The 23,575-nt window shown below is 36.3% G+C and overlaps 1 protein-coding gene across 1 annotated transcript in view; it reads left to right on the top strand.

Annotated features, from left to right (window-relative positions):
• The window catches only part of JAK2 (Janus kinase 2), a 122,253-nt gene that overhangs the window by 53,619 nt on the left and 45,059 nt on the right, over nt 1-23,575 (top strand). Inside the window, exons 5-10 of the mRNA XM_056106906.1 lie at nt 5,469-5,790; nt 6,617-6,736; nt 13,220-13,377; nt 15,173-15,284; nt 18,069-18,255; nt 22,405-22,532. Coding sequence (XP_055962881.1) covers nt 5,469-5,790; nt 6,617-6,736; nt 13,220-13,377; nt 15,173-15,284; nt 18,069-18,255; nt 22,405-22,532 — 1,027 coding nt within the window. The remainder of the gene's footprint in view (nt 1-5,468; nt 5,791-6,616; nt 6,737-13,219; nt 13,378-15,172; nt 15,285-18,068; nt 18,256-22,404; nt 22,533-23,575) is intronic.

Genomic DNA, 23,575 nt, shown 5'->3' with positions numbered 1-23,575 from the left:
ACAATAAATCTTGTTGTTATTCATAAAAGAAGAGAACAAGTTTTTTCTTTGTGATAAAACTCTTAGAATTTTTAACAACGTTTATATTTACCAAGCAGCATGTGAATGTATGATGTGCAGATATCCTCTTCCATTCATTTGGATGTCTCTTCATTTTGATGCAGGTTTCTTTTTTTTCTCTTTTTGGATCATATCCAGTGATGTTCAGGGGTTACTCCTGGCTCTGCACTCAGAAATTACTACTGGCAGTGTTTAGGGCACCATGCGGGATTCATGGGATTGAACATTAGTTAGCCGCATGCAAGGCAAATGCCCTACTAACTATACTACCACCCTGGCCCCAACAGGCTTCCTTTTTTTTTTTTTTTAATTGGATTTGTTATGGCAAAGGCTTGTTTAATTTTGCTTTTGTTTCCTTTTGGAAGAAAAGTCTCCCAAAGACATAACTTATACTCAGTGTTGAATGTCTCATCTGTTTTATTTTCTTCCATGTATTTTATTGTCTAAGGCCTCGCATGTTAAGTCTTTAATCGTTTTTGAATTGGTGTCAACTGTTTCATTCTTTTGCTTTTAGTAGTTTAGTTTTCCCAGTACCAGACTGAAGATTCTTTTATTGCTTTATGTCTTTACTCATTTGTAGTAAATTAATTGCATGTGTGGGGGGTTTATTTCTGGACTTTCCATTTTGTTCCATTGATTTGCATATGTATTTTTATGCCAACACTACATTAGTTTGATTACTCTAACTTTGTAGTGTTATTTGATGTCAGGGAGCATTATACTTTCCATTATACTTTTGTCTTCTTTGCTTAGGAGTATTTTGTTTTTGAGGGGTCTAATTTTGGTGGTCTTTGCGCCATACCTAATAATGCTTTGGTTGACTCCTGGTTTAGTGCTTGAGTAGCATCCCTAGTAGCCTTTAGGGAACATGTAGTGCCAGGAAACAAACCATAGCCCCCTTCTTGAGATATATATATATATATATATTAAATTATATATATATATAATTGCATGTGTGGGGGGTTTATTTCTGGACTTTCCATTTTGTTCCATTGATTTGTTCAATGGAACGAAATGGAAAGTCCAGAAAAAAAAATATTTCAACAAGTGATGCTGGACTATCAGAAACAAAGAACTGAAACTACATCACTAATTCCATACACAAAAATTAAGAAAAAATGAATTTAAGGCTTGGATATTGGACTCCAAATTAGAACACAGGTGGTACATAGAAGAAAACATAGGTGGTACATTCTAGGATATGTATAATGCTCCCTGACATCAAATAGCACTACAAAGTTAGAGTAATCAAACTAATGTAGTGTTGGCATAAAAATACATATGCAAATCAATGGAACAAAATGGAAAGTCCAGAAATAAAAATATATATAGGATGTTGATCCCTTATCAGATGTATTTTGTGCAGATAACTTCTGGTTGGTTGGTTGGTTGCCATTTTGTTTCCATGGTAGTTTCTTTTGCTATATAAAAGTTTTCTAATTGATATATCCATTTACTTATTCTTTTATTTCCTCTAGCATTAGAGTTGAGTCTCCAAGTATATCTCTGATTTTTTTTTTTTACATCTCTGATATTAAGGTCCTAGAATGTACCGCCTATGTTTTCTTCTATGTACCTCCTGTGTTCTAATTTGGAGTTCAATATCCAAGCCTTAAATTCATTTTTTCTTAATTTTTGTGTATGGAATTAGTGATGTAGTTTCAGTTCTTTGCTTCTGATAGTCCAGCATCACTTGTTGAAATATTTTTTTTTCCATTATATGATCTTGGCTCCTCTGTCATGGATTAAATATGTCATAGATATGTGTGGGTTTGTTTCTAGGGGCTCTATGCTATGCCATCTGTCTGTGTGCGTGTTTTTATTTTTAATGTCACACTTTTTAAATTACCATTGCTTTGTTATAATAGTCTGAAGTAAGAGAACATGATGCCTCCTTTATCTTTTTTTTTTTTTAATTTTTAGTTTAGTTTACCTCACTAGAGAACCCAGATCTTGTGGCAGTCAGCATCAGCTGAGCACGTGCTATGGATTAAGCACAGGGTATCAAGTTTACCATGGTCACTTTGTGGACCACCGAGCTATCTTCCAGGATTTTTCCTGCTGGTTTCCTAATAGCAGAACTGCCTTATAGACTGTTCGAAGATTTGAACTCAGAACTGCCTTATAGACTGTTCGAAGATTTGAACTCAGGACCTTGTTCTTGTTCAACTAGTGCTTTAAGCCACTAAGCTGTCTTGCAGATTTTTCTCACTGGAACAAATAGCAAGAGTGACTCTACTTTCAGGGATCACTCCTGATAGAGTTCAGGAAACCAGATTTGGTGATCGAACCCAGGTTAGCCATGTGTGAGGCCAATACTCTATCTGCTGCACTATTTGCTCCTGCCCCCAAACATTAATCTTTATACTGCCACTTTATGAACTCATTATAGTTTTCTTGGTGAATGGTAAAGGTTTTCTGTGTTTATTAACATGACATCAGCAAACAAAGATGGTTCTTTTTCATTTATATTCCCTTTTCATCTTTCTTGTCTTACATCTTTTCTCTTTCATGTTAGGACTTCAAAATTACTGAAATGTCTTGTTCAAGAACTTAGTAGAAAAACTTTATTATCACCATTTAGCATGTAATCTGTGGGTTGATTATATGTGGCATTTATTATGTTGAGTTATGCTCCGACTGTCCTTAATTTTTTTACCATAAATGGATGTTATTTCTTTCATATCTTTATTTGATCATATGATTTTATTCCCTTTTGTTTCTATGGTGTACTAAATATAATAATTTGCATATGTTCCATTTTTGCATCCTACTTGTCATGATGATTATCTTGATTTGTTGTTGCATTTGATTTGCCTAGAATCCAGAACCCTGTTTTTTAAAATATAAGGCAAGTGCCTTACCTGCTATACTCTCTCTCCAGCCCCAGGTTTTCTCTTTGTGTTCCCTCTGGGCGTGGGGGGGGGGTATCAATTTTATTGATCCTTTCAAAGAATTTGCATTTAGTTTTATTGATCTGTATCTTTTATTATTGTTTATATTTCATTTACTCTGATTCTGCTTTACTCTGATTCTGCTTTATTGTTTATTTCCTCTAACTTTTGGCTCTATATGTTTTTCCACCTTTTAGTTCTTATAGAGAACTTACATAGCTTTCAGCTTTGAGAACTTATAGCTTTGTTTAAGATTTTTCTTGTTTATCGATGTATAACAGTATTATTAAGAATCTCCTTTAATAGTTTTATTAATCTCCTTTAAAAGTTTATATTAGATAATATGGTTACAGTAGTATTTGAAATAAAGTTACTACACAGCACCACCACAAAATGCCCATGAAACCTCCACCTCTGTCCTTATGTAACCCCTGGTCCATTTCCATCTTCATTGCTTTCCATACTTCCCCTCCCACAACCATTTTTAATAATTTATTTGTTTCAAGGCCTAGGGTTTTCATTATTTGATATTATCTGTTCCCTGATTTTGTTTCTTTCTATTGCACAGATGAGTGCAGTCATCCAGTATTATTCTCTTTGAGTTATTTGGCTTAATATGGTATCCTTCAGTTCTATCCAAGTTGCAACAAATGGCACAATTTCGTTTTTTCTTACAGCTGTATAATTTTCTGTTGTGTATATACACCACAATTTTTTAATTTAATTTAATTTTTTATAAAGTAGTTCACAATATCTGATCACATTTAATATTCAAACACCAATCCCACCACCATTACACCTTCCCACCACCATATTTTGAATGTTTCCATCCTGAACCCCAACCCTTACCCCAAAGAAAAGTCAAAATAATTTGTTTCGTATTGTTTGTTGTGAATAAATCTCTGAAAATACTCCAAAAAACTTTCCTTAGAGGAGAGTGTGTGAAGATTGTTGTATTTCACCCAGGGGCCATAAGCCCTTCTGTAAAAGATCACCAATATTATGTAAGGGTTTGAGCCTTGTGTGCAAATATATATATATAGATATACATATATGTAAAATATATTTTCCTCTAATGGTTGCCTTCATCTTTAAACCCCATCAAATGTATAAACTGCAAAAAAATTGTTTGGGGGATAAGAAGACTGGTCAGTGGTTGGAACTAACCACAAGTGTGTGTGGGGCTGATGGTAGGTAAGGTAGAGAAGAGACTGCTCTGACAGTAATAATAGTTGGGAATGATCATGCTGGACAGGAACTGAGGGTTAAAAGTAGGTAAGGGAATAATGGGAGGGAACCTGGGGACACTGGTGCTGGGAAATACATACTGGTGGAGGGATGGGTGTTGGAATACTGTATGACTGAAATCCAATCATAAACAGCTCTGTAAAAAAATAAATAAAAAGTATGTGTAAAAAAATAAAAATTGGCAATTTGAAAGTATACCATTTTATTTATTTTTACGAAGTTGTTCATGATTGGTTTTTCAGTCATACCGTGTTCCAACACCCATCCCTTCACCACCTTCTCCAGTGTACATTTGCCACCACCAATGTCCCAGTTTCCCTCCTGCCTTTCCACAGACGCCCCACCCGCCTCTGTGGCAGGCACTTTTCTCTCTCTCTCTCTTTCTTTTTCTCTCCTTCCCTCCCTCCCTCTTTCTCCCTCTCTCCCTCCACTCCCTTTGGCGTTATGGTTTGCATTAGACACTTACAAGCCATCAATGTGTATCCCTTTACCCACTTTCAATATTCAGTTCTTATCTAGAGTTATCATTTCCAATTATTATTGTCATACTGGTCCCTTCTTATCCTAACTGTACTCTGCCCCCCACACACTTGTACACCACAATTTCTTATTCATTCATCTGTCACTGACCATTAGGTTGTTTCCATGATCTGACTGTTTTATTTAGTGCAATAAACATAGGTGTGCATATCTTTTCAAAATAATGTTTTTGGGGAGCTGGAGCAATAGTACAGAAGGCAAAACACTTGCCTTACACTTGGCTGATCTGGTTTAGATCCGCAGAATCTCATGTGGCATCCTGAGCACCATCAGGAGCGATTTCTAAGTGCAGAGCCTGAATTGCCAGGTGTGGCTGAAAAACATAACACCAAATTAATGTTTTTTGTTTGGGGAATAAATGTTCTTTCACAGGTATGGGAAGTCCTCCAATATTATTTCTTTGATGTTCATATGTTCATTCTCTCTCTCTCTCTCTCTCTCTCTCTCTCTCTCTCTCTCTCTCTCTTTGGGAAAGCAGATTTTTAAAATTTTCATTATTGACTGGACTATGCTTTTATTTTATTAGGGAAGGAAAATTAACATCTTGTAGACATTTATGGTAATTTGGAATTTGTGTATGTATTTGCATCATCAAGATTCAGGTTTTATACTCTACACTAGTGGTTGTTACTTTTCTCTGCTTGAGGGGGAAAGGTGACAACTTCTCTTTTAATAAAAAAAAACCCTCATTTTTTTATATATATGTATACTTTTTCTTATTCTTAGTTACAAGACATTTTTACCAAAATGTGTACGAGCAAAGATTCAAGACTATCATATTTTGACAAGGAAGAGAATAAGGTACAGATTTCGAAGATTTATTCAGCAGTTCAGCCAGTGCAAAGCCACTGCCAGAAACTTGAAACTTAAGTACCTTATAAATCTGGAAACTCTTCAGTCTGCCTTCTATACAGAACAATTTGAAGTAAAAGAACCTGGAAGAGGTCCTTCAGGTGAGGAGATTTTTGCAACCATTATAATAACTGGAAACGGTGGAATTCAGTGGTCAAGAGGGAAACATAAAGAAAGTGAGACACTGAAAGAACAGGTAATCCTTAATGATATGTTCTTATTTTTTATTATTTTAAGTGAAATGATAGTAGAAGCAAATGGTTTTAGTTATTTTAAACATGACCTTTGAAGTTCTTTCTTTGTTTGGTAGAAGTGGAAGTTTTAAACAGTGTAATACCATCAGGATCATTTCAGTGGTTCTTTTTAGATTATTAAGTAGATTTTAAACAATATTTATGACAAAGTAATTGGTAATATTTTTCTTATACTTTCAAAAAATACTTGAATTCTAAAAATGATTTTTAAAGTAGTTTTGCTTTTCCCTTTTGCTTTCATTAATACTGAACTGATAATAACAGGCACAATTGTAAACTTTGAAGTGCTTTAACTTACTTAGATTTATGATAATGCATACTTGCTAAATAATTTGTTTTATCAGTTTTGTATTACATGCTATAATTTGTTAATATTTTCATAGTTTTTAGACGATTATATATTATTTCTATTCTTTACTAAGTTTTAAATTTTCTGGAAATGGTTTCTGTTAATTTTGATTGGATGAAAGTTTCTGTAACATACTTAGATTCTTGGCATCCTTTAATTCTCTTAAGTCAAATAATTAGTTAAATTTTTTTTACTAGATTCCTGACACCCTTTACATTTTTTAAAATAAATTCTAAGTCAAAGATACAGTGTATTCTTTGGGATAGATTATCGGGGTGGGGATCATATTTAATGCTTATCTGTGAATATAAATTTTTTTTTGTTTCAAGAACTAGGATGACTGTTATCTCCTATGTAAGTTTTTTAATGACTTCATAAATGTTACCTTTTTTAAAATTTAAAATGCTCTTTAATTATAGGATTTACAGTTATATTGTGATTTCCCTGATATTATTGATGTCAGTATTAAACAAGCAAGCCAAGAAGGCTCAAATGAAAGCAGAATTGTAACTATCCATAAACAAGATGGTAAAAATCTGGTAAGTTTGCTTAGTAACTTATTAGTGGTTATATCTTTGTTGTCAGAAATAAGTATTTTAATAACACTGTCACTGTACCACTGTCCTCCCGTTGTTCATCAATTTGTTCAAGCAGGCCCAGTAACGTCTCCATCGTGAGACTTGTTTTAATACCAGATCTTAATACCAAAATTATTTTCTTGCAGCAATTTTGATTACACTTTGAAATATAACTCGAAACAAACATAGTAAGCTTATAAAAAAATGCCATCTAGCTTTTAGTATCACTCCCAACATTATCTGCATATTTTACTCTGGAAAAAGATCAGCACAGCACTCTATTCTGGAGAGAAAACACTGTCACCCTACTCTGGATTGAATTACTTGCCTATTGTAATACTCATTTCTTTACTTTAAAAAATACTAAAAAAGATAGTACTTTTTTAGTACTATAATAAAAAAGTACTAATACTTTTTTTTAAATCAATTGAGATGTACATAATTCTAGTCATAGTACTGCACTGTAGCACTGTCCTCCCATTGTTCATCCATTTTCTCGAGTGGGCACCAGTAACATCTCCCTTTTGAGACTTGTCACAGTTTTTGGCATATCGAATACGTCATGGGTAGCTTGCCAGGCTTTGCCGTGTGGGCGCAATACTTTCAGTAGCTTGCTGGGCTCTCCGAGAGGGGCTGAAGAATCGAACTGGGGTTGGTCTGGATCCACTGCACACAAGGCAAGCGCCCTACCTGCTGTGCTATTGCTCCAACCCATTCTAGTCATACATGTTTAATTAAAAGAGAACAAGGAAATAAATTGAGACCATCTGGATTTTATATAATAACCCTTTGATTGTTAAAAAATAGAAACTCCACTTTTATTTTCATCAAAAAGAAAATAATTACTCTCTACTTTTAAAGTTTCTCCTTTAGCTTTGTTTTCTTTTAACATATATTTCTTGATCTGTCTTAAAAATCATACTTCTTCATTCATTTAACGTAAATACCTGTATAATCTACCTGTTTGTGGACTTTTTAGGTTTATATTATGAAATTCATGACTAGTTTGAGTTATAATCAGCATTTAGTTAGCATCATTTCTTATTTTTTCTTTTCTTTTTTTTTTCTGTCCATACCCAGCTGTGCTCAGGACTTACTTCTGGGTCTGTGCTTCATAATCACTATTGGAAAGACTTGGGGGAACCATATGGGGTGCGGGGGATCAAACCTGGGTCAGCTGTGTGCAAGGCAAGCGCCCTGCCCACTCTACTTTTTCTCTAGCCCCAGCATAATTTCTTACTCTTAGATCAAAAAAAAATAATATGGTATATAATATGAACTTACCACCTACAGGATAAACTGTGGGCTTCTTGGACTATAAGCTTCTTGAAGTACCATATTTTTGCACTCTTTTGTCCTTATACAGTCTTCATGTATTTGTAATAGCAAATTACAAATACATGAAGCCTTTTTTAATAGCACTAACATCAGCATCTCAAATGTATTAATGTATTTTACATTCAACTTTGAAAGTCAAATGGGCCACTCACCTGTTTTATAAATACATTAAATTATTTTTTTATTGATTGAGGAACTGTGATGTACAGTAGTGAATTATGGTTTACTGTGTACATAATTCCAACACCACACCCATGATCTATGTTCCCACCTTCCTCCTCCAAGATCCCCAGTGCCTCTTCCTTTTCATCCCCCTACCCACAATAAACTCAGTTTTGTAGATCAGGTCTCCCCTGTGTTGCTTTCTGTCCTTTGTTTCTTCCTTACTGTGTATTTTTAAGTTCTACATATGAGAGTATTTATCCCTTTGTTTTTGACTGACCTCACTCAGAATGTTATCTTCTAGTTCTATCCATATAGTGCCAAATTGCATGATTTTGTCCTTAGAACTATATTATATTTTACTGTGAATAGCACAGCGGGTAGGGCGTTCGCCTTACAAGCAGCCAACATGGCCGACCCGAGTTCGATTCCTCCGCCCCTCTCGGAGAGCCCGGCAAGCTACCAAGAGTATTCGATATGCCAGACACAGTAACAACAAAGTCTCCAATGGAGACGTTACTGGGCCCGCTCGAGCAAATCGACGATCAACGGGAGGGCCTTTACCTTTACCTTTACTGTGAATATATACCATGATTTCTTGATTTTTCATCTGTAGTTGGGTATTTGAATTATTTCCTTTATCTTGTCTATTATACTAAGCCTGTGAGCAACATAGGTGTGCATGTATCCTATCAAATCAGTGTTTTTGTATATTTGAAGTAAGTGCTAAGAATTGGTATCATTGGGTTATATGGAAGTTCTGTTTCTATGTTTTTGAAAGATCTCCATATTGCCTTAGAGAATGAACCATAAAATATCCCCACCGACAGTGGAAAGGGTTTCTTTCTCTCCACAACCCTGCCAATGTTGTCTATTTCTAGAATTTTAATATATGCTGCCATTTTCACTTGTTTGAGTTGCATTTCTGGAATTATGAAAGATGATGATGAGCACTTTTTCAGATGTCCATTGGCCTTTCGTATTTCTTCTTTGCGAAAGTGTTCATATACTCTCCCCTTTTTGGATGGGATCTTTGGATTTTTTTGTTGTTGATTTTTTTTTTAATGAGTGCTTTATAGATCGTGGATATTAGCCCTTTATTTGATGCATTGTGTGCAGATATTTTCTCCCATTTGGTAGCGTATCTTTCTCTGAAAGCTTTTACCTGTATTTTTGTACCCTTCACCTGTATGGTACTTTTGGGCCTAGTTTAGGTAAAGCATGGTAAGCTTTTAGTCACTCAGTGAGAGAAGTTTAATAATCATCAGCTTCTGTATAGGGTTTATAAAGTGAATGCTTTATAAATGGTGTTTATGCAGTAAATGTTTTTGGAAAAGTTCATTGATGCTAATATGAACCTTCTAGATCAGCATGAGGATCTTTGTAAGACAGCTTTTGGACTTGCTGACTTAAGCTTTTTATGTCTGTAGTACAGAGAGGTTAACTAATTTTCCAAGGTCACAATGTTGGTTAAATGACATGGCCTCTGTAAACATGAATATATGATAGATAACCTAAACTCTTAACTGTGGCACTACCTTATTTGTTGATTACTCCTTTACTTAAAGACTTAACAATTTCTTTTATTATTTTTTCTGTGGGAGAGATGGCTCCCAAGAAGTACTTAGGAGACCTGAGTGATGAGGAGGAGTACTGAGTATTGAGGAGTACTGAGGAGAACTCCAGTGATGCTTGGACAAAGGCCCAGGAACACTATGCTTCTTAGGCCCCTTAGTGGTGCTGTTATCTACACCTAGAGTATTCAGTGGACTTAGTAGTGTGGGAGATTGAACCCAGAGGCTGTTGCATACAAAGCATGTGCCTTATCTCCTGTACTGTCTTTCTGACCCATATTTAACTTATACTCATTAAAAAATAGGGACTACATTTCAATAAAATATTTTTAAATTGATATCTAATTGAATATAACATTAGTTTCAGGTGTAAAATGTGCTTGTTGGGTATATTGTGAAAGGATCACTTTGATATTCCTGTACATTTTTTTTCTTCTGTTTTCTATGATATTACCTTTTAGTTGAAACAGCTCTAAAAATTAATTTGGAAAGTGATATTTCTAATATTTTTTTCTACTTAAGGGATTTGCTTGAGCAGGCCCAGGGATATGGTGTATGTCTCTTTACATTCAGGTATTATTTAGTAGCTTTCAATAGTTTTATTCTTATAAATCATTTGATCACTTGACTTGAATTAATCTTTGTTTTTGCTTTTTGGGCCCCACCAAGCAGTGTTCAGGGCTTATTCCTTGTGAGCTCGGGGGACCATATGGGATGCCAGGGATAGAATACAAGTTGACTACATGTAAGGCAAATACTCTACCCACTGTACTTCACTCTGGCCCCTAAGAGTTAATCATTCTTTAAACGTATTTTCTTTGATATACTTTTCTTTTTTATGCCTTTCTGTCCTTATAAGAACTCTAAAATAGCTCACTATGTCAATAGAGTATTTCAGATAACAAACCTGTTCACTATTATATCGTTTCTATTTCTTTCCTGGAAAAGTCCTTCCCTGATCCTTGGGCATTGTTGTATGAGTTGGCCTGGAAATTATTTTTCAACACAGATGTAACTTACCATCTCTTATTATTGAGATTATCTCTTATTAGCCATATTCAAGTGTGAGCCACCAGTGGTATATTCTAACATCATTGTGTTAAGGAAAATAATCTTAATTTGAAGTTGTTTTTTTTTCTTTTTAAAAAAAAGTCTACATACAGATTACCTAGTAACTAGATTTATATAGGTTATAATTTAACATCAATATCTCATTCAGTATTTCTAACTCTTATGTACTTAGAAGAGTGTTTTGAAAATTTTAAAACAGTTGAATTTTTTCACATATAAATGGATGAACATAAAGAGTATCATGCTGAGTAAATGAGGCAGAAGGAAAGGGACAGACACAGAATGGTTATATGTACCTATACTCGTAGGATTATATTTGTGGAATATTAAAAAAAATAGAAGACTAACACTTAAGGACAGTAGAAACAAGGACTAGGAGGACTGGCCCATGGATGGAATATTGCTACAAGTGGTGGAGGGGGGAGGGCAGATAGGATATAGAAGTCCACTATGACAGTGATGCCTGGAAATGATCTCTCTGAACAAGAACTGAATGCTGAAAATAGGTACAGGGATAAACATGATAGCCTCTCAGTACCTCTATGGCAAATTATAATGCCCAAAAGGAGAGAGAGTGAAAGAATGAGAGAGAGAAAGAGATAATTGCCTGCTGCAGAAGCAGGCTTGAGGCTGGTGGTGGCAGGAGGAAAACAGGACATTGTGATGGGAAATCTACGGGACGGGTGGATGGAACATTGTATGTCTGATCACCAATAACTAATCATCAATAACTCTGTAATTCATGGTGAATTAATTGAAAAAATAAAGAAGATTTTAAAGAGACCAAAAAAAACCCCCTAAATTTGTGCATTTTTTGGTAGCTTAATCCTAACAATTACTTTTTTGTATTATAACTGGGGCTCTTTCATCATTATATAATTTGTCTCACTTTTCTGTGTGAAAACTATATGCTTCAGTCTAATGAATGAATTCTTTTATTTCAGTTGTTCTTTTTTGGGTTCCCCAACGGCAGAGTCATAAACATCAATAGAGATATTTTTTTCTCCTAGTTTATAATTTCTATGTTTATTTTTGTACCCTCTGACCAGAATGTGTTAACTAATACCTCTAATATAACAGAGTTAAATAATGGACTCATAATTAATTCTTGACTTTAGCAGTATTTCCTTTAGTACTTTTTTTGCATTAAGTAAGACACTGCATTTTAGGACAATTATATGTTCACTTCCAGATACTATGTTACAGACATAATGTTTCTATATTATTATTATTATTATTATTATTATTTTGCTTTTTGGGTCACACCCAGCAACGCTCAGGAGTTATTCCTGGCTGTGCACTCAGGAATTACTCCTGGCAGTACTTGGGGGACCATTTGGGATGCTGGGAGTCAAATCCAGGACGGCCACGTGCAAGGCAAATGCCCTATCTGCTGTGCTATCACTCCAGCCCCAGTGTATCTAAAATATTTACTTTCAGCTATTTTAGTTTTAGCTGTTGCATGATTACATAACTTCATTAGTATATATTTAATATATAAAAGTAAATTTCATTTCTATTTAGTAGCAGCTTTTTATCAATTTATATAGATTTCTAATTGAGTTAACTGGCACATTATTCTGTTTAAGGATATTGGAGAATGCAGTGTTACAGTGGATGTAGAATGAGCTATAACCGGAAAGGTATGAGAAGCCTATATTCAAAAGAGTCTTAAATATGACATAAAAAAATTTTAATTTAGAGGGGCCGAGGACTCGATTGATAGCACTGTGGGTAGGGCATTTGCCTTGCACACAACCAACATGGCCCACCCGAGTTCGATTCCTCCGCCCCTCTCGGAGAGCCCAGCAAGCTACTGAGAGTATCTCACCCGCATGGCAAAGCCTGGCAAGCTACCCGTGACGTTTTTGATATGCCAAACACAGTAACCACAAAGTCTCACAATGGAGACGTTACTGGGCCCACTGAAGAAAATTGATGAACAACGGGAGGACAGTGACAGAGGGACCGGAGCAATAGCACAGCGGGTAGGGTGTTTGCCTTGCATGCGGCCGACAGGGGTTTGATTCCCAGTATCCCGTATGGTCCCCTGAGCACTGCCAGGAGTAATTCCTGAGTACAGAGCCAGGAGTAACCCCTGAGTATCACCGGGTGTGACCAAAAAAGCCAAAAAAAATTTTTTTTAATTTAGATTGTATAATTGGGAGTCATTAGAGACACTTGATCAATTTAAAAGAAAGAAAATATAGGAAAATTACTTTGTTAACATAATATAATAGAATTTTTAATATGAATTCTGCAGAGTTTTAAGTTATGCCTGTTTATCTTTTTTGTTAAGGAAATTGAACTAAGGTCATTAAGAGAAGCTTTGTCTTTTGTGTCATTAATTGATGGATATTATAGATTAACTGCAGATGCACATCATTACCTCTGCAAAGAAGTAGCATCTCCAATGGTTCTTGAAAATATACAAAGCAACTGTCATGGCCCAATTTCGTGAGTACTACTGATTTTAAAAGTACAATTTTTAAGTAAATGAGAAATTTTGAAGAAGATATATATATATATAGTTTTAGATATTTATAAAATATATTGTATCATTTTGAGTGAAGTTTTATTTTGTTGGGGGCTCTCCCTATTAGTGCTTGGGAGGAGATGGGTTGTTCCTAGATATACTACATAGTACTCGGGTGTTTGATCTGGCATGTGGGGCCCAACAGTGTTCAAGGTCACCCAGAGGTGTGTGAGGGCCATATGGTGTCATTATTGGAACTCGGGGCCTCGTGTGTAAGATGTACACTCCAACTCTTTGAATTATCTTCCAGCCCCAAATTTTGGGGATTTTTTTTGCAAGTAGAAGTCTTTTTCCAATCAAATATTATAATTAGTTTAATTTAGGAGATAAATGCTATCTGTATTCAACCTCTGATACTGATAAGTTAAGTAAGTTTACACTTAGTTGATTTGGGTATGTAATTCTTTCCTGCTTATAAAAAAAACTTGCTAAGTTTTATTACCTTTCAAATACTACAGATGAGCCACAGTTCAAAATTTGAGTCATTATTATTTTTGGACCCAGTTTCATCCTTGAAAGCTTCAAACCAGTATGTGTATGCTGTTTATATTTCTGGCCCTGTGTAGTGTTTTATGCAGTGAATTAAAATGATACTGTTGCCCCTCTGTGCTATTTATTTCAGTAGCCACTAGACACATGTAATAGCTTTTGAAATGGAACTAATGCAGTTGTTTAACTTTACTAACCCTAAACAACAATATGTGGCTGCTAGGCACCCTATTGACCTTTTATACCAGGTTGTGCTGACTATCCTGTTTAACATCTTTTGAGCCACAGCTAGTTATCTTTAATTCAGAACGTAAGAGAACTACAGAAAAAAAATTAGGGAATTTGAAGAGTTTTGTTGTTGTTGTTACCTTAACCTACCTTTCATTAAATATTTGAGAATATATATCCTGGTTGTTTATTAGAATGCTATACTACTTAAGCATTTGATAATTGACAACTTCCAGTATTTTTCAATATTTTGAAAACATTTTCTTTTAACTCATTCATTTTCCATCATCCATTCCATCATTCTCTCATTTATTTGTAGAACTTTCATTAATACTATACTAACACTAAGAATGGAACATTAAATTCATATAGAATACTTAGCTATTATGCCTGGCACTAATTTATATTATATATTAGAAATGCAGTGAAAGTGAAACAAAGGTTATTTTTACTTTCATGTGGATTAGTGTTTTACTTTTTTTTTTAGAGTGAATTTCAGTAAACAATATATAGCAAAATTTAAAAATCAGTAGCCTTTTATCATTAGCAATAGGTCCTCTGTTATACATTAAATAGTAAAATGAATACCTCAATTTTTATTTAGTCATAGCTATGATAGAGATGTATTTTATGATATATTGTTTATATATAAATATATAAAATTTAGATGAAATTTTAATGAGTTTAATGAAATTTAATGTTAAAAGAAATTTTATGAGTCTGTGATTTTAAAAATATGAAGTTGCAGTAAGGCAGAGTTGCAAATGAATTGTTCTTTTTGTCTTATACTTTCATTTTTTAAGCAGTATAATTAACTTGTATTTATTTTAACTTGCTACAAAATTGCTTGGTACTTTAAGTTCTTTTCTCCCAAGATTACTATAAACAGTGTACAGAAGGCTGCTTAACATTGTGAAAGTCTTCACTTGAACTTTTGATCTTTCATATGATGAACTGATGCTTTCCATGTTATTATTCAAATTACTTCTTTGTTTTTAGAATGGATTTTGCCATCAGTAAACTGAAGAAAGCAGGTAATCAGACTGGACTATATGTACTTCGATGCAGTCCTAAGGATTTTAATAAATATTTTCTGACTTTCGCTGTTGAGGTTAGTATGTCACATTAATCAATGGTAACGTCTTTCTTGATATATCTTTCCTTCCATGTTTCTCAGGCATAATTCATTTTTAATATTAAGAATTACTGTTCTGAGTATGACAACTAGCATAATAATGTTTAATTTACCTCAGATTCTCCAGAAGCAAGATAGAATTCTAAGAATTTTTTAATAGGAACTAATTTATAATGTCTTTTTATTTGCTATGCATTTGATTTATTAGCAATTTGCCAAATTCCATCAACTCTTTCTCTCACTCTCTCTTTCCCTCTCTCTCTCTCTCTCTCTCTCTCTCGTGTGCTCTCTCTCTTTCTCATCATACAAAATGGAAATCTTTGCATTTAGATCAAAATTAAAATTTCTTTTAGTAGTAATGACTCTAGTATTTTAGTAAAAGAGGATTATAACATAGTGCTTTTAACTCATAGTTTTTTATCATTAAAAATACTTTCTACAACATATATTTTAAGCATAAAATCAGATCATTATCAAAAGGGAGGGTGGGATTGGGAGGTAGGAGGGATACTGGGATTAGTGGTGGTGGAGAATGGGCACTGGTGTAGGGATGGGTACTCGATCATCATATAACTGGCACCCAAGCACAAAAATTTGTAAGTCTACAACTGTACCTTATGGTGTTTCACTAATAAAAATTTTTAAGAAAATTAGATCATTAACACAGATCATTTTGGATTCTAATTCACTATACAAAATTATCTGAAAAAGATAGAACTTACATGGTAGTTCCATGATATAAATTGTGAGCTTTTTTTTTTTGCTTTTTGGGTCACACCCGGCAATGCTCAGGGGTTACTCCTGGGTCATGCACTCAGGAATCACTCCTGGCGGTGCTCGGGGGACCATATGGGATGCTGGGAATCGAACCTGTGTCGACCATGTTGGCTGCGTGCAAGGCAAACGCCCTACCCGCTGTGCTTTTGCTCCAGCCCCTAAAATTGTGAGCTTTTAAACAGCTTTCAACATTATCTTTTTTTAAAAGTAGAAAAGTAAGGATTTTGTTTTTCATCAATTAATTATTATCAAATGCAGCCATCATACATATAGCATATATAGACTATGTAATTGCTCATCAATATATAAGTTAAGTTCTCCCATGATTTTATTTCTTTCATTTTAAGCACTACATATAGGGGTTGTGTAGGGGTGGAGGACAAATAGCTAAAGACATTCCTGACAATACTGGCCAGGTGTTTGAGTACTGACAGTGTGATGTTGGAGGCCACCAGGGATTCATGTAGTGGTACCTGGTGGGTAGAGTGACAAGTCTGCAGTACTAGAGTTAAACTCATGGCCTCACACATGACAGACATGTATTTTGCCGTGTGAGTCATATCCCTGGCCCTATTGTATGACTTTTATTTCAAATTATTTTCTTACTATGACTGTTGTGTTACCAAATCATAATTTTATATTCTTATATTTTTCTGTATCTTATTTGAAAGCTACATATTAGGGAGTTCATGATACAGTTTTCCCTTCAAGAAACTTACTTTTTGAAAAAACAAATGAGTAAACAACAACAACAACAAAAATACAAATTTGAGCATTGTAATTATTGAGTAGAGTTAATATAGACAATAACAACATGTTCTTATTTAGTAAGATAGTTTGGAGTGGGAATGACTCAAAATTAATCTTGAGGCCTTTAGCTAACAGTTCTCTAAATACAATGAATGTACATATGAGCACCAATTCAAAAATTAAGTGAATAAGTTAACAGTATAGCATCACTGTCACTGTATCACCTGAGCAGGCAGGCACCAGTAAGGTCTCAATTCGTCCTAGCCCTGAGATTTTAGCAAGTGCCATAGTATAGCATATATGACAAAAATTGAAAAACTGAAAACTGTATAAAGACATGAAACTACTTGTCATTTTCTGAAAATTATATAATTTATTTTATCTAGGACATAGATTGTATCTTGGAAGTGGCAGTATTTCAAATTAGAGCTATATTGTCAGTTCATGGAAAACTTCATATACAAAATTACTTTTAGATTTTATCTTAAGATAAGGAGCTGTTAAAGATGGTATTACTATTGCTTTCTTGCTATTTTTTGAGGGGAGTGTCCCAAGTATTGCTCAAGTTGCTTGGGGACTACTTCTGGAAACATTTAGCGTGGTTGAATATGGACCAGATGTGTTTTCAATGCTCATGCCCAGTGATGTGGAACTGCTGGAGCCCACTGGTGCTTGGGGGCCACCAAGGCTGCACCTGGAGGTGCTTGGCGCCATACAGAACTGAAAATAGAATATAGGACCTCAATTTTTACCAGGCATATGCTCCAACCATTTGATCTATCACCCTAGCTCTCTTACTTGATTCCTTTCTTAAATTAATTTATTTTTTTAAATTTTCGGGCCATATTGGTAGTGCTCAGGGATAGCTCCTGGTTCTCTGCTCAGGGATCATTCCAGGCAGGGCTAGGGTAACCAAATGGGCTGCTGGGGATCAAGCCCAGGTCAGCTGCATGCAAGGCAAGTACTCTACCTGCTGTACTATCTTTCAGGCCCCTTTTTAATAAATTTAATTCATAGACCATCTCTAAAGGTCACATAATTGTAAATACAGTAATTGTAAATAAAATATTGTAACTTTTTAAGGAATCAGTTATCTCACTCTCCTATATGAGTCCTTTATTAGAATTTACTTTTTAAACAACTAACAGTTTTTTTGGTTGTTTTGTTGCTATTTGTTAGGAAACTTACTATGCCTATTGTACTTTCTCTTTCCCTTTCTTTTAATGAATATAGAGAGAAAATGTCATTGAATACAAGCATTGTTTGATTACCAAAAATGAGAATGGAGAATATAACCTCACTGGTACTAAGAAAAACTTTAATAATCTTAAAGATCTTTTGAATTGCTACCAGATGGAAACTGTCCGCTCAGATAATATAATTTTCCAATTTACAAAATGCTGTCCCCCAAGGCCAAAAGGTAAAATAATTTTTAACTATTTAAAAACATTTATTATGTGTTGAATCTATAGTAGAAAGTATTTTTGGTATATTTATTTCAAGAGATACAAAAGAATGGGGACAGAGAGAGATATGTGTCCTGCAAACCAAATTAATTTGTCCCATTCTGTTGTAAAAGGATCCTTAAAATACAATTGTCCAGTTTGTTTTGGACCGTTTAAAGTCACTTGTGCTTCCACAATACTAAAAAAGGCACTAATTATTAATAGTTGATTCGTATAAATCACTCAGGTATGAACTAAAGGGCTTCATTGCCTAAGGTTCTTATTTTTCTCAGTTAAAAACTTTTATACCATTAAACATTTTTAATTGTATAATTTGATCATTCGCGCTTGTACCATCAGGTCCTCGATGGATGTATCTGATGCTAGCGTACGTGCATTGAAAGTACAGACAATCATTTTTGTCTTCCTTCGTTGTGGCAGCCTAGGTCGGCCTTGAGATTTTGTCGGCCTCTCCTTTCTCATCCTTCTCAGTGCTGCCATGTCGGTGAAGCCTTCAGGGTCAGGTGAATGAGACCAGTTGTAGTTACTGGTTTTGGCATATCGAATACACAGCGGATAGCTTGCCAGGCTCTTCCGTGCGGGCGGAATACTCTCGGTAGCTTGCCAGTCTTTCCGAGAGGTATAGAGAATTTTGGGGTGACCTCTAATCACCCTTGTAGGTGTTACCATATTTGAACCCTATCAAATATGGTATGACAATTCCAGAAGATGGGTATTTAGTGTGTTAAGCACACATCATTGGTCTGACCGAGACAAGAAGACACGAATCTCACCATGCCGTTTTCGACACTGGAGAAGAATTGTTCCTCGGAACATGCGATAAAAGAGGTGTTGGAGGCGTCGGTGTCCTTGTCAACACAAACTTGGCCAAGAGCATTGATTCATTCGAATGCCTAACAACCCGAATCGGACGTTTACATTTGAATAGATGTGGCTCACTGCCTGCAGTTTCTATCTTCGTTGTCTACGCACCAACATCTCATTATGATGAAAGAGAAATCGAGAAGTTCTACATGGAGCTAGAGAAGTTCTATAAAGAAGACCACACCTTCTACAAGATCATTGTGGGTGATTTTAATGCCAAGATAGGACCGAGAAGATCAGCTGAAGAACTTCACATCGGAACCCATGGCCTAGAATGGAACGAACAGGGTGAGAGACTGTCTGAGTTCATCATGTCGACCAAGACCATTCATGGTAACTCACAGTTCCAGAAGGCAGAATCTAAACGATGGACATGGGAGTCTCCCGGTGGACGATTCCACAACGAAATAGACCACATCATATTCAATCGACGGTTTTGCCTGACTGATGTCGCTGTTGTCCCAAAATTTCGAACGGGATCGGACCACCGTCTCCTTCGTGCAAAATTCTACTTCACAGAGCGGGGAGAAAGGGCTGCAAAGTTCAAAAAGAGAACTCCCAGAATGACCACCAACTGGGAACTCTTTGGTACTATTGCGGCAACATGGGAAGATGCCATTGTTGACAACATTGACGAGGAATACGATCGACTGGTTCAGCACCTCCATGAATGTGCGAGGAACGCCAAGAGAGAGATAGCCACAAAAAGTCGCCTATCTTCGAAAACTCTTGAGCTAATTCGCCAGCGTGGTTTGGCGCATGCCTCAGGCAACCGCAAGCTAACGTCCGAGCTTGCAAAGCAGTGCAGAGATGCGATCAAGGAAGACCTCAAAGAGAGAAGAGCAGAAGTACTGGTAGATGCGGCAGAAGCCGGGAAAAGTATTCGTAACGCCCGCCTGTCCTTCGCCAACTATAAGACCAAGATGACTGCCCTCCGACGTCCTGATGGATCCATCACATCCTCCAGAACGGCAATGGAGAAGATTATCCATGACTTCTACTCAAATCTCTTCGATAGCCATGTCCACTTGCCGACATACCAAATTCCACAGGATGGGTATGTCGTTCCCAACGTTCTCCCTTCCGAAATCCGACACGCCATTTCGTCAGTAAAGAAGCAAACAGCACCCGGCCCAGACAAGGTCAGACCTGAACACCTGAAGAACCTGCCGTCAGTACTCATCAATACACTGGCTCGGCTCTTCACTCGCTACCTGTCTGAATGCAAGGTTCCATCTCAATGGAAAACCAGCAGGACCGTACTACTGTTCAAGAAGGGAGACATCCATGACATTGGCAACTATCGCCCGATCTGCCTATTGTCTGTCATCTACAAGTTGTTCACTCGAGTCATCCTGAATAGGATTGGCAGAACACTAGATGAAGGACAACCATGTGAGCAAGCAGGGTTCCGCAAAGGATTCAGCACCATCGACCATATCCACACGATAACCAAACTCATTGAGGTTTCTCGGGAGTTCAAGATGCCGCTCTGCTTAACGTTCATTGATTTAAAGAAGGCCTTTGATTCTGTTGAGACGGAAGCGGTCATTGAAGCCCTAGCCAATCAGGGCATTCAAGCCCAATACATCAGGATCCTCCGTGAGCTGTATTGCGGATTCACTACCAGGATCTCACCATTCTACAAAGAAGTGATCGTTGATGTCAAGAGAGGGGTGCGGCAGGGTGATACCATTTCACCAAAACTCTTCAGTGCCACCCTCGAGAACATCATGCGACGACTGGAATGGGAAGGAATGGGAGTGAAGATAGATGGTCGGCAACTACACCACCTCCGCTTTGCTGATGACATTGTTTTAATAACACCAAACATCAGCCAAGCGGCACAAATGCTGGCCGACTTTGACCGTGAGTGTGGAAAGGTAGGACTACAGCTGAATCTTACGAAGACAATGTTTATGAGAAACAGCCTTGTTCCTGACGCCCCATTCGCTCTCAATGGAACGACCATCTCCGAATGCAACAGCTATGTGTACCTAGGTCGAGAGGTCAACATGACAAATGACCTGGCACCCGAGCTGCGCAGGAGGAAGAGAGCGGCTTGGAACGCCTTCAAGAACGTCGAAGAAATAGCTAAGAGGACGAAGAACCTCCGGCTCCGGGCACATCTCTTTGATTCCACTGTTCTTCCTGCATTAACATATGCCTCAGAGACCTGGGCCCTACGCAAACAAGATGAGAACGCCATTCAGGTCTCCCAAAGAAGAATAGAAAGAGCTATGCTTGGAATATCACGTTTCACTCAAATGAGAGAACGAATCCGGAGTTCTGACATCCGTCGACGATCAAGGATCAGGGACGCTGTCTCATTTGCCAAGGTGTCGAAAATCAGATGGGCTGGTCACGTAATGAGATTTAAAGACGACCGTTGGACTAGAGCTGTTACTGATTGGATTCCACGGGATGTCAAGAGACCGCGTGGCCGCCCACCTACCAGATGGTCAGACTTCTTTGTCAAGGTCATGAACGATCGGTTTGAGGCCCTCCATGTTCCCGGAGCGAAGAGATGCCATTGGGCTACACTAGCACGCGACAGGGACAAATGGAGACGTTACTGGCGCCCGCTCGAGCAAATCGACGACTAACGGGAAGTTAAGTGATTAAGTGATTAATTGTATAATTTAAAAAATAAAGATAATAGAGAAAAATCCCTTGAAATTAGTGGCATTATTAAAAATTATTAACATTTCTACAATTTACATTGGGCTCGAGCAATAGCACAGCGGGTAGGGCGTTGCCTTGCACGCAGCCGACCAGGGTTTGATTCTTCTGCCCCTTCGGAGAGCCTGGCAAGCTACCGAGAGTATCTCACCTGCACAGCAATGCCTGGCAAGCTCCCCATGACATATACAATATGCCAAAAACAGTAAAAAACAAAAACAAAAAAAACCAGTAACAAGTCTCACATTGGAGATGTTACTGGTGCCCACTAGAGCAAATCGATGAACAAAGGGAGGACAGTGCTGCAATTTACATTAATAATATACTTGATTAAAGTACCTAAAGATTAAAGCATATCAAGATAATATCTTGAGCATATACAACAAATGGTTAGAGAACATCAAATGTCAATGAATAAACTCCTTAAATTTTTTTCCTATGGAAAATAAGGGACTAATGAGAAGTTGTTAGGTATTTATGTATTGAACACATTTTCTTGTTATGCCTCTGGAGCAGTTTATATCATCACTGCATTTTTTGTTATTATTATTTTGCAGATAAATCAAATCTTCTAGTTTTCAGAACCAATGGTGTTTTGGATGTACCAATCTCACCAACATTACAAAGGCATAATAATGTGAATCAAATGGTGTTTCACAAAATCAGAAATGAAGATTTGATATTTGTAAGTTTAATATAAATGATCATTATTTTTTGTCCTTCTAAAACTTGTTACAGTAACTTAGCCTACTTTGTGTTTACATGATGTTTGGAACTACTTGTTCCAAATTTAGTCAATATAGTAATATTTAGGCCTTGAATATTCTAGTCAGGCACATGCTCTACCACTTGAACTAGCTCCTTAGCTTTGGAACTACTTTTTATAACCTATGTTACAAAAATTTTATTGCAGTTTAAAATAGCTTTATTGTTAAAATGCGATAGCATGAATTAGAAATGATTACAACTACTTTAAGAATGAGTAAGTGCTCTGGTGCTCAGGGCTGGAGAAATAGGAAGCAAGTAAGGTGCTTACCTTTCACATAGCCTTTCTGAGTTAAATCCTCAGAACTGCATATGTTTTCAGGGCACTTCCAGGAATAATACCTGACCACAGAGCCAGTCCTGAGCAACAACATTGCATATGCTGGAAATACCCCTAAGCCCCATTTTTAATTTTTATAAAAAAGAATGAAGTTGCTTTCTATTTTCAAGAGGTTAGAAATAATCATTTCTAAATCTTAAAAATTAAAAATCTTGAACAAAAAACTCATTCTTAGTCTTAAGTTTTTGAGAAGGAAAAGAAAATTCAAGGAATTAAGAATAGTGAACCAAGGCCAAAATAGTACATAAGAGCTGATATTTTGACTACAGAATGTTGGTGGGGAATAAGAATATGTGTCACTAACTAAGAGAAGGAAAGATAGTTTAAAATGGGAGCATAAGAAGTTTCTGGTTCACCTCCTATAAAAACACCAATTACACAATCATAAAATCGTCCTCCAAAAATATCTACTAAAATTTAAAAGCATTGAACATAAGGAGAAATTCTTAGGCCTGCAAGACATCAGGAACTAAAAGTAAGATGATCCATATATACTCAGTGGAATACTACTCATCTGTTACAGATGATAAAGCTATGCCTTTTGTGACAACATGAATGAACTTGAATTATGCTAAATAAGGAAATTAAATATAATTGTCAAGTGGTATTGTTCATATATGAAC

This window comes from Sorex fumeus, unplaced genomic scaffold, assembly GCF_029834395.1.
Source record: "Sorex fumeus unplaced genomic scaffold, SorFum_2.1 ptg000149l, whole genome shotgun sequence".
Lineage (NCBI taxonomy): Eukaryota > Metazoa > Chordata > Mammalia > Eulipotyphla > Soricidae > Sorex > Sorex fumeus.
This window is presented reverse-complemented; position numbering and strand designations above follow the sequence as displayed.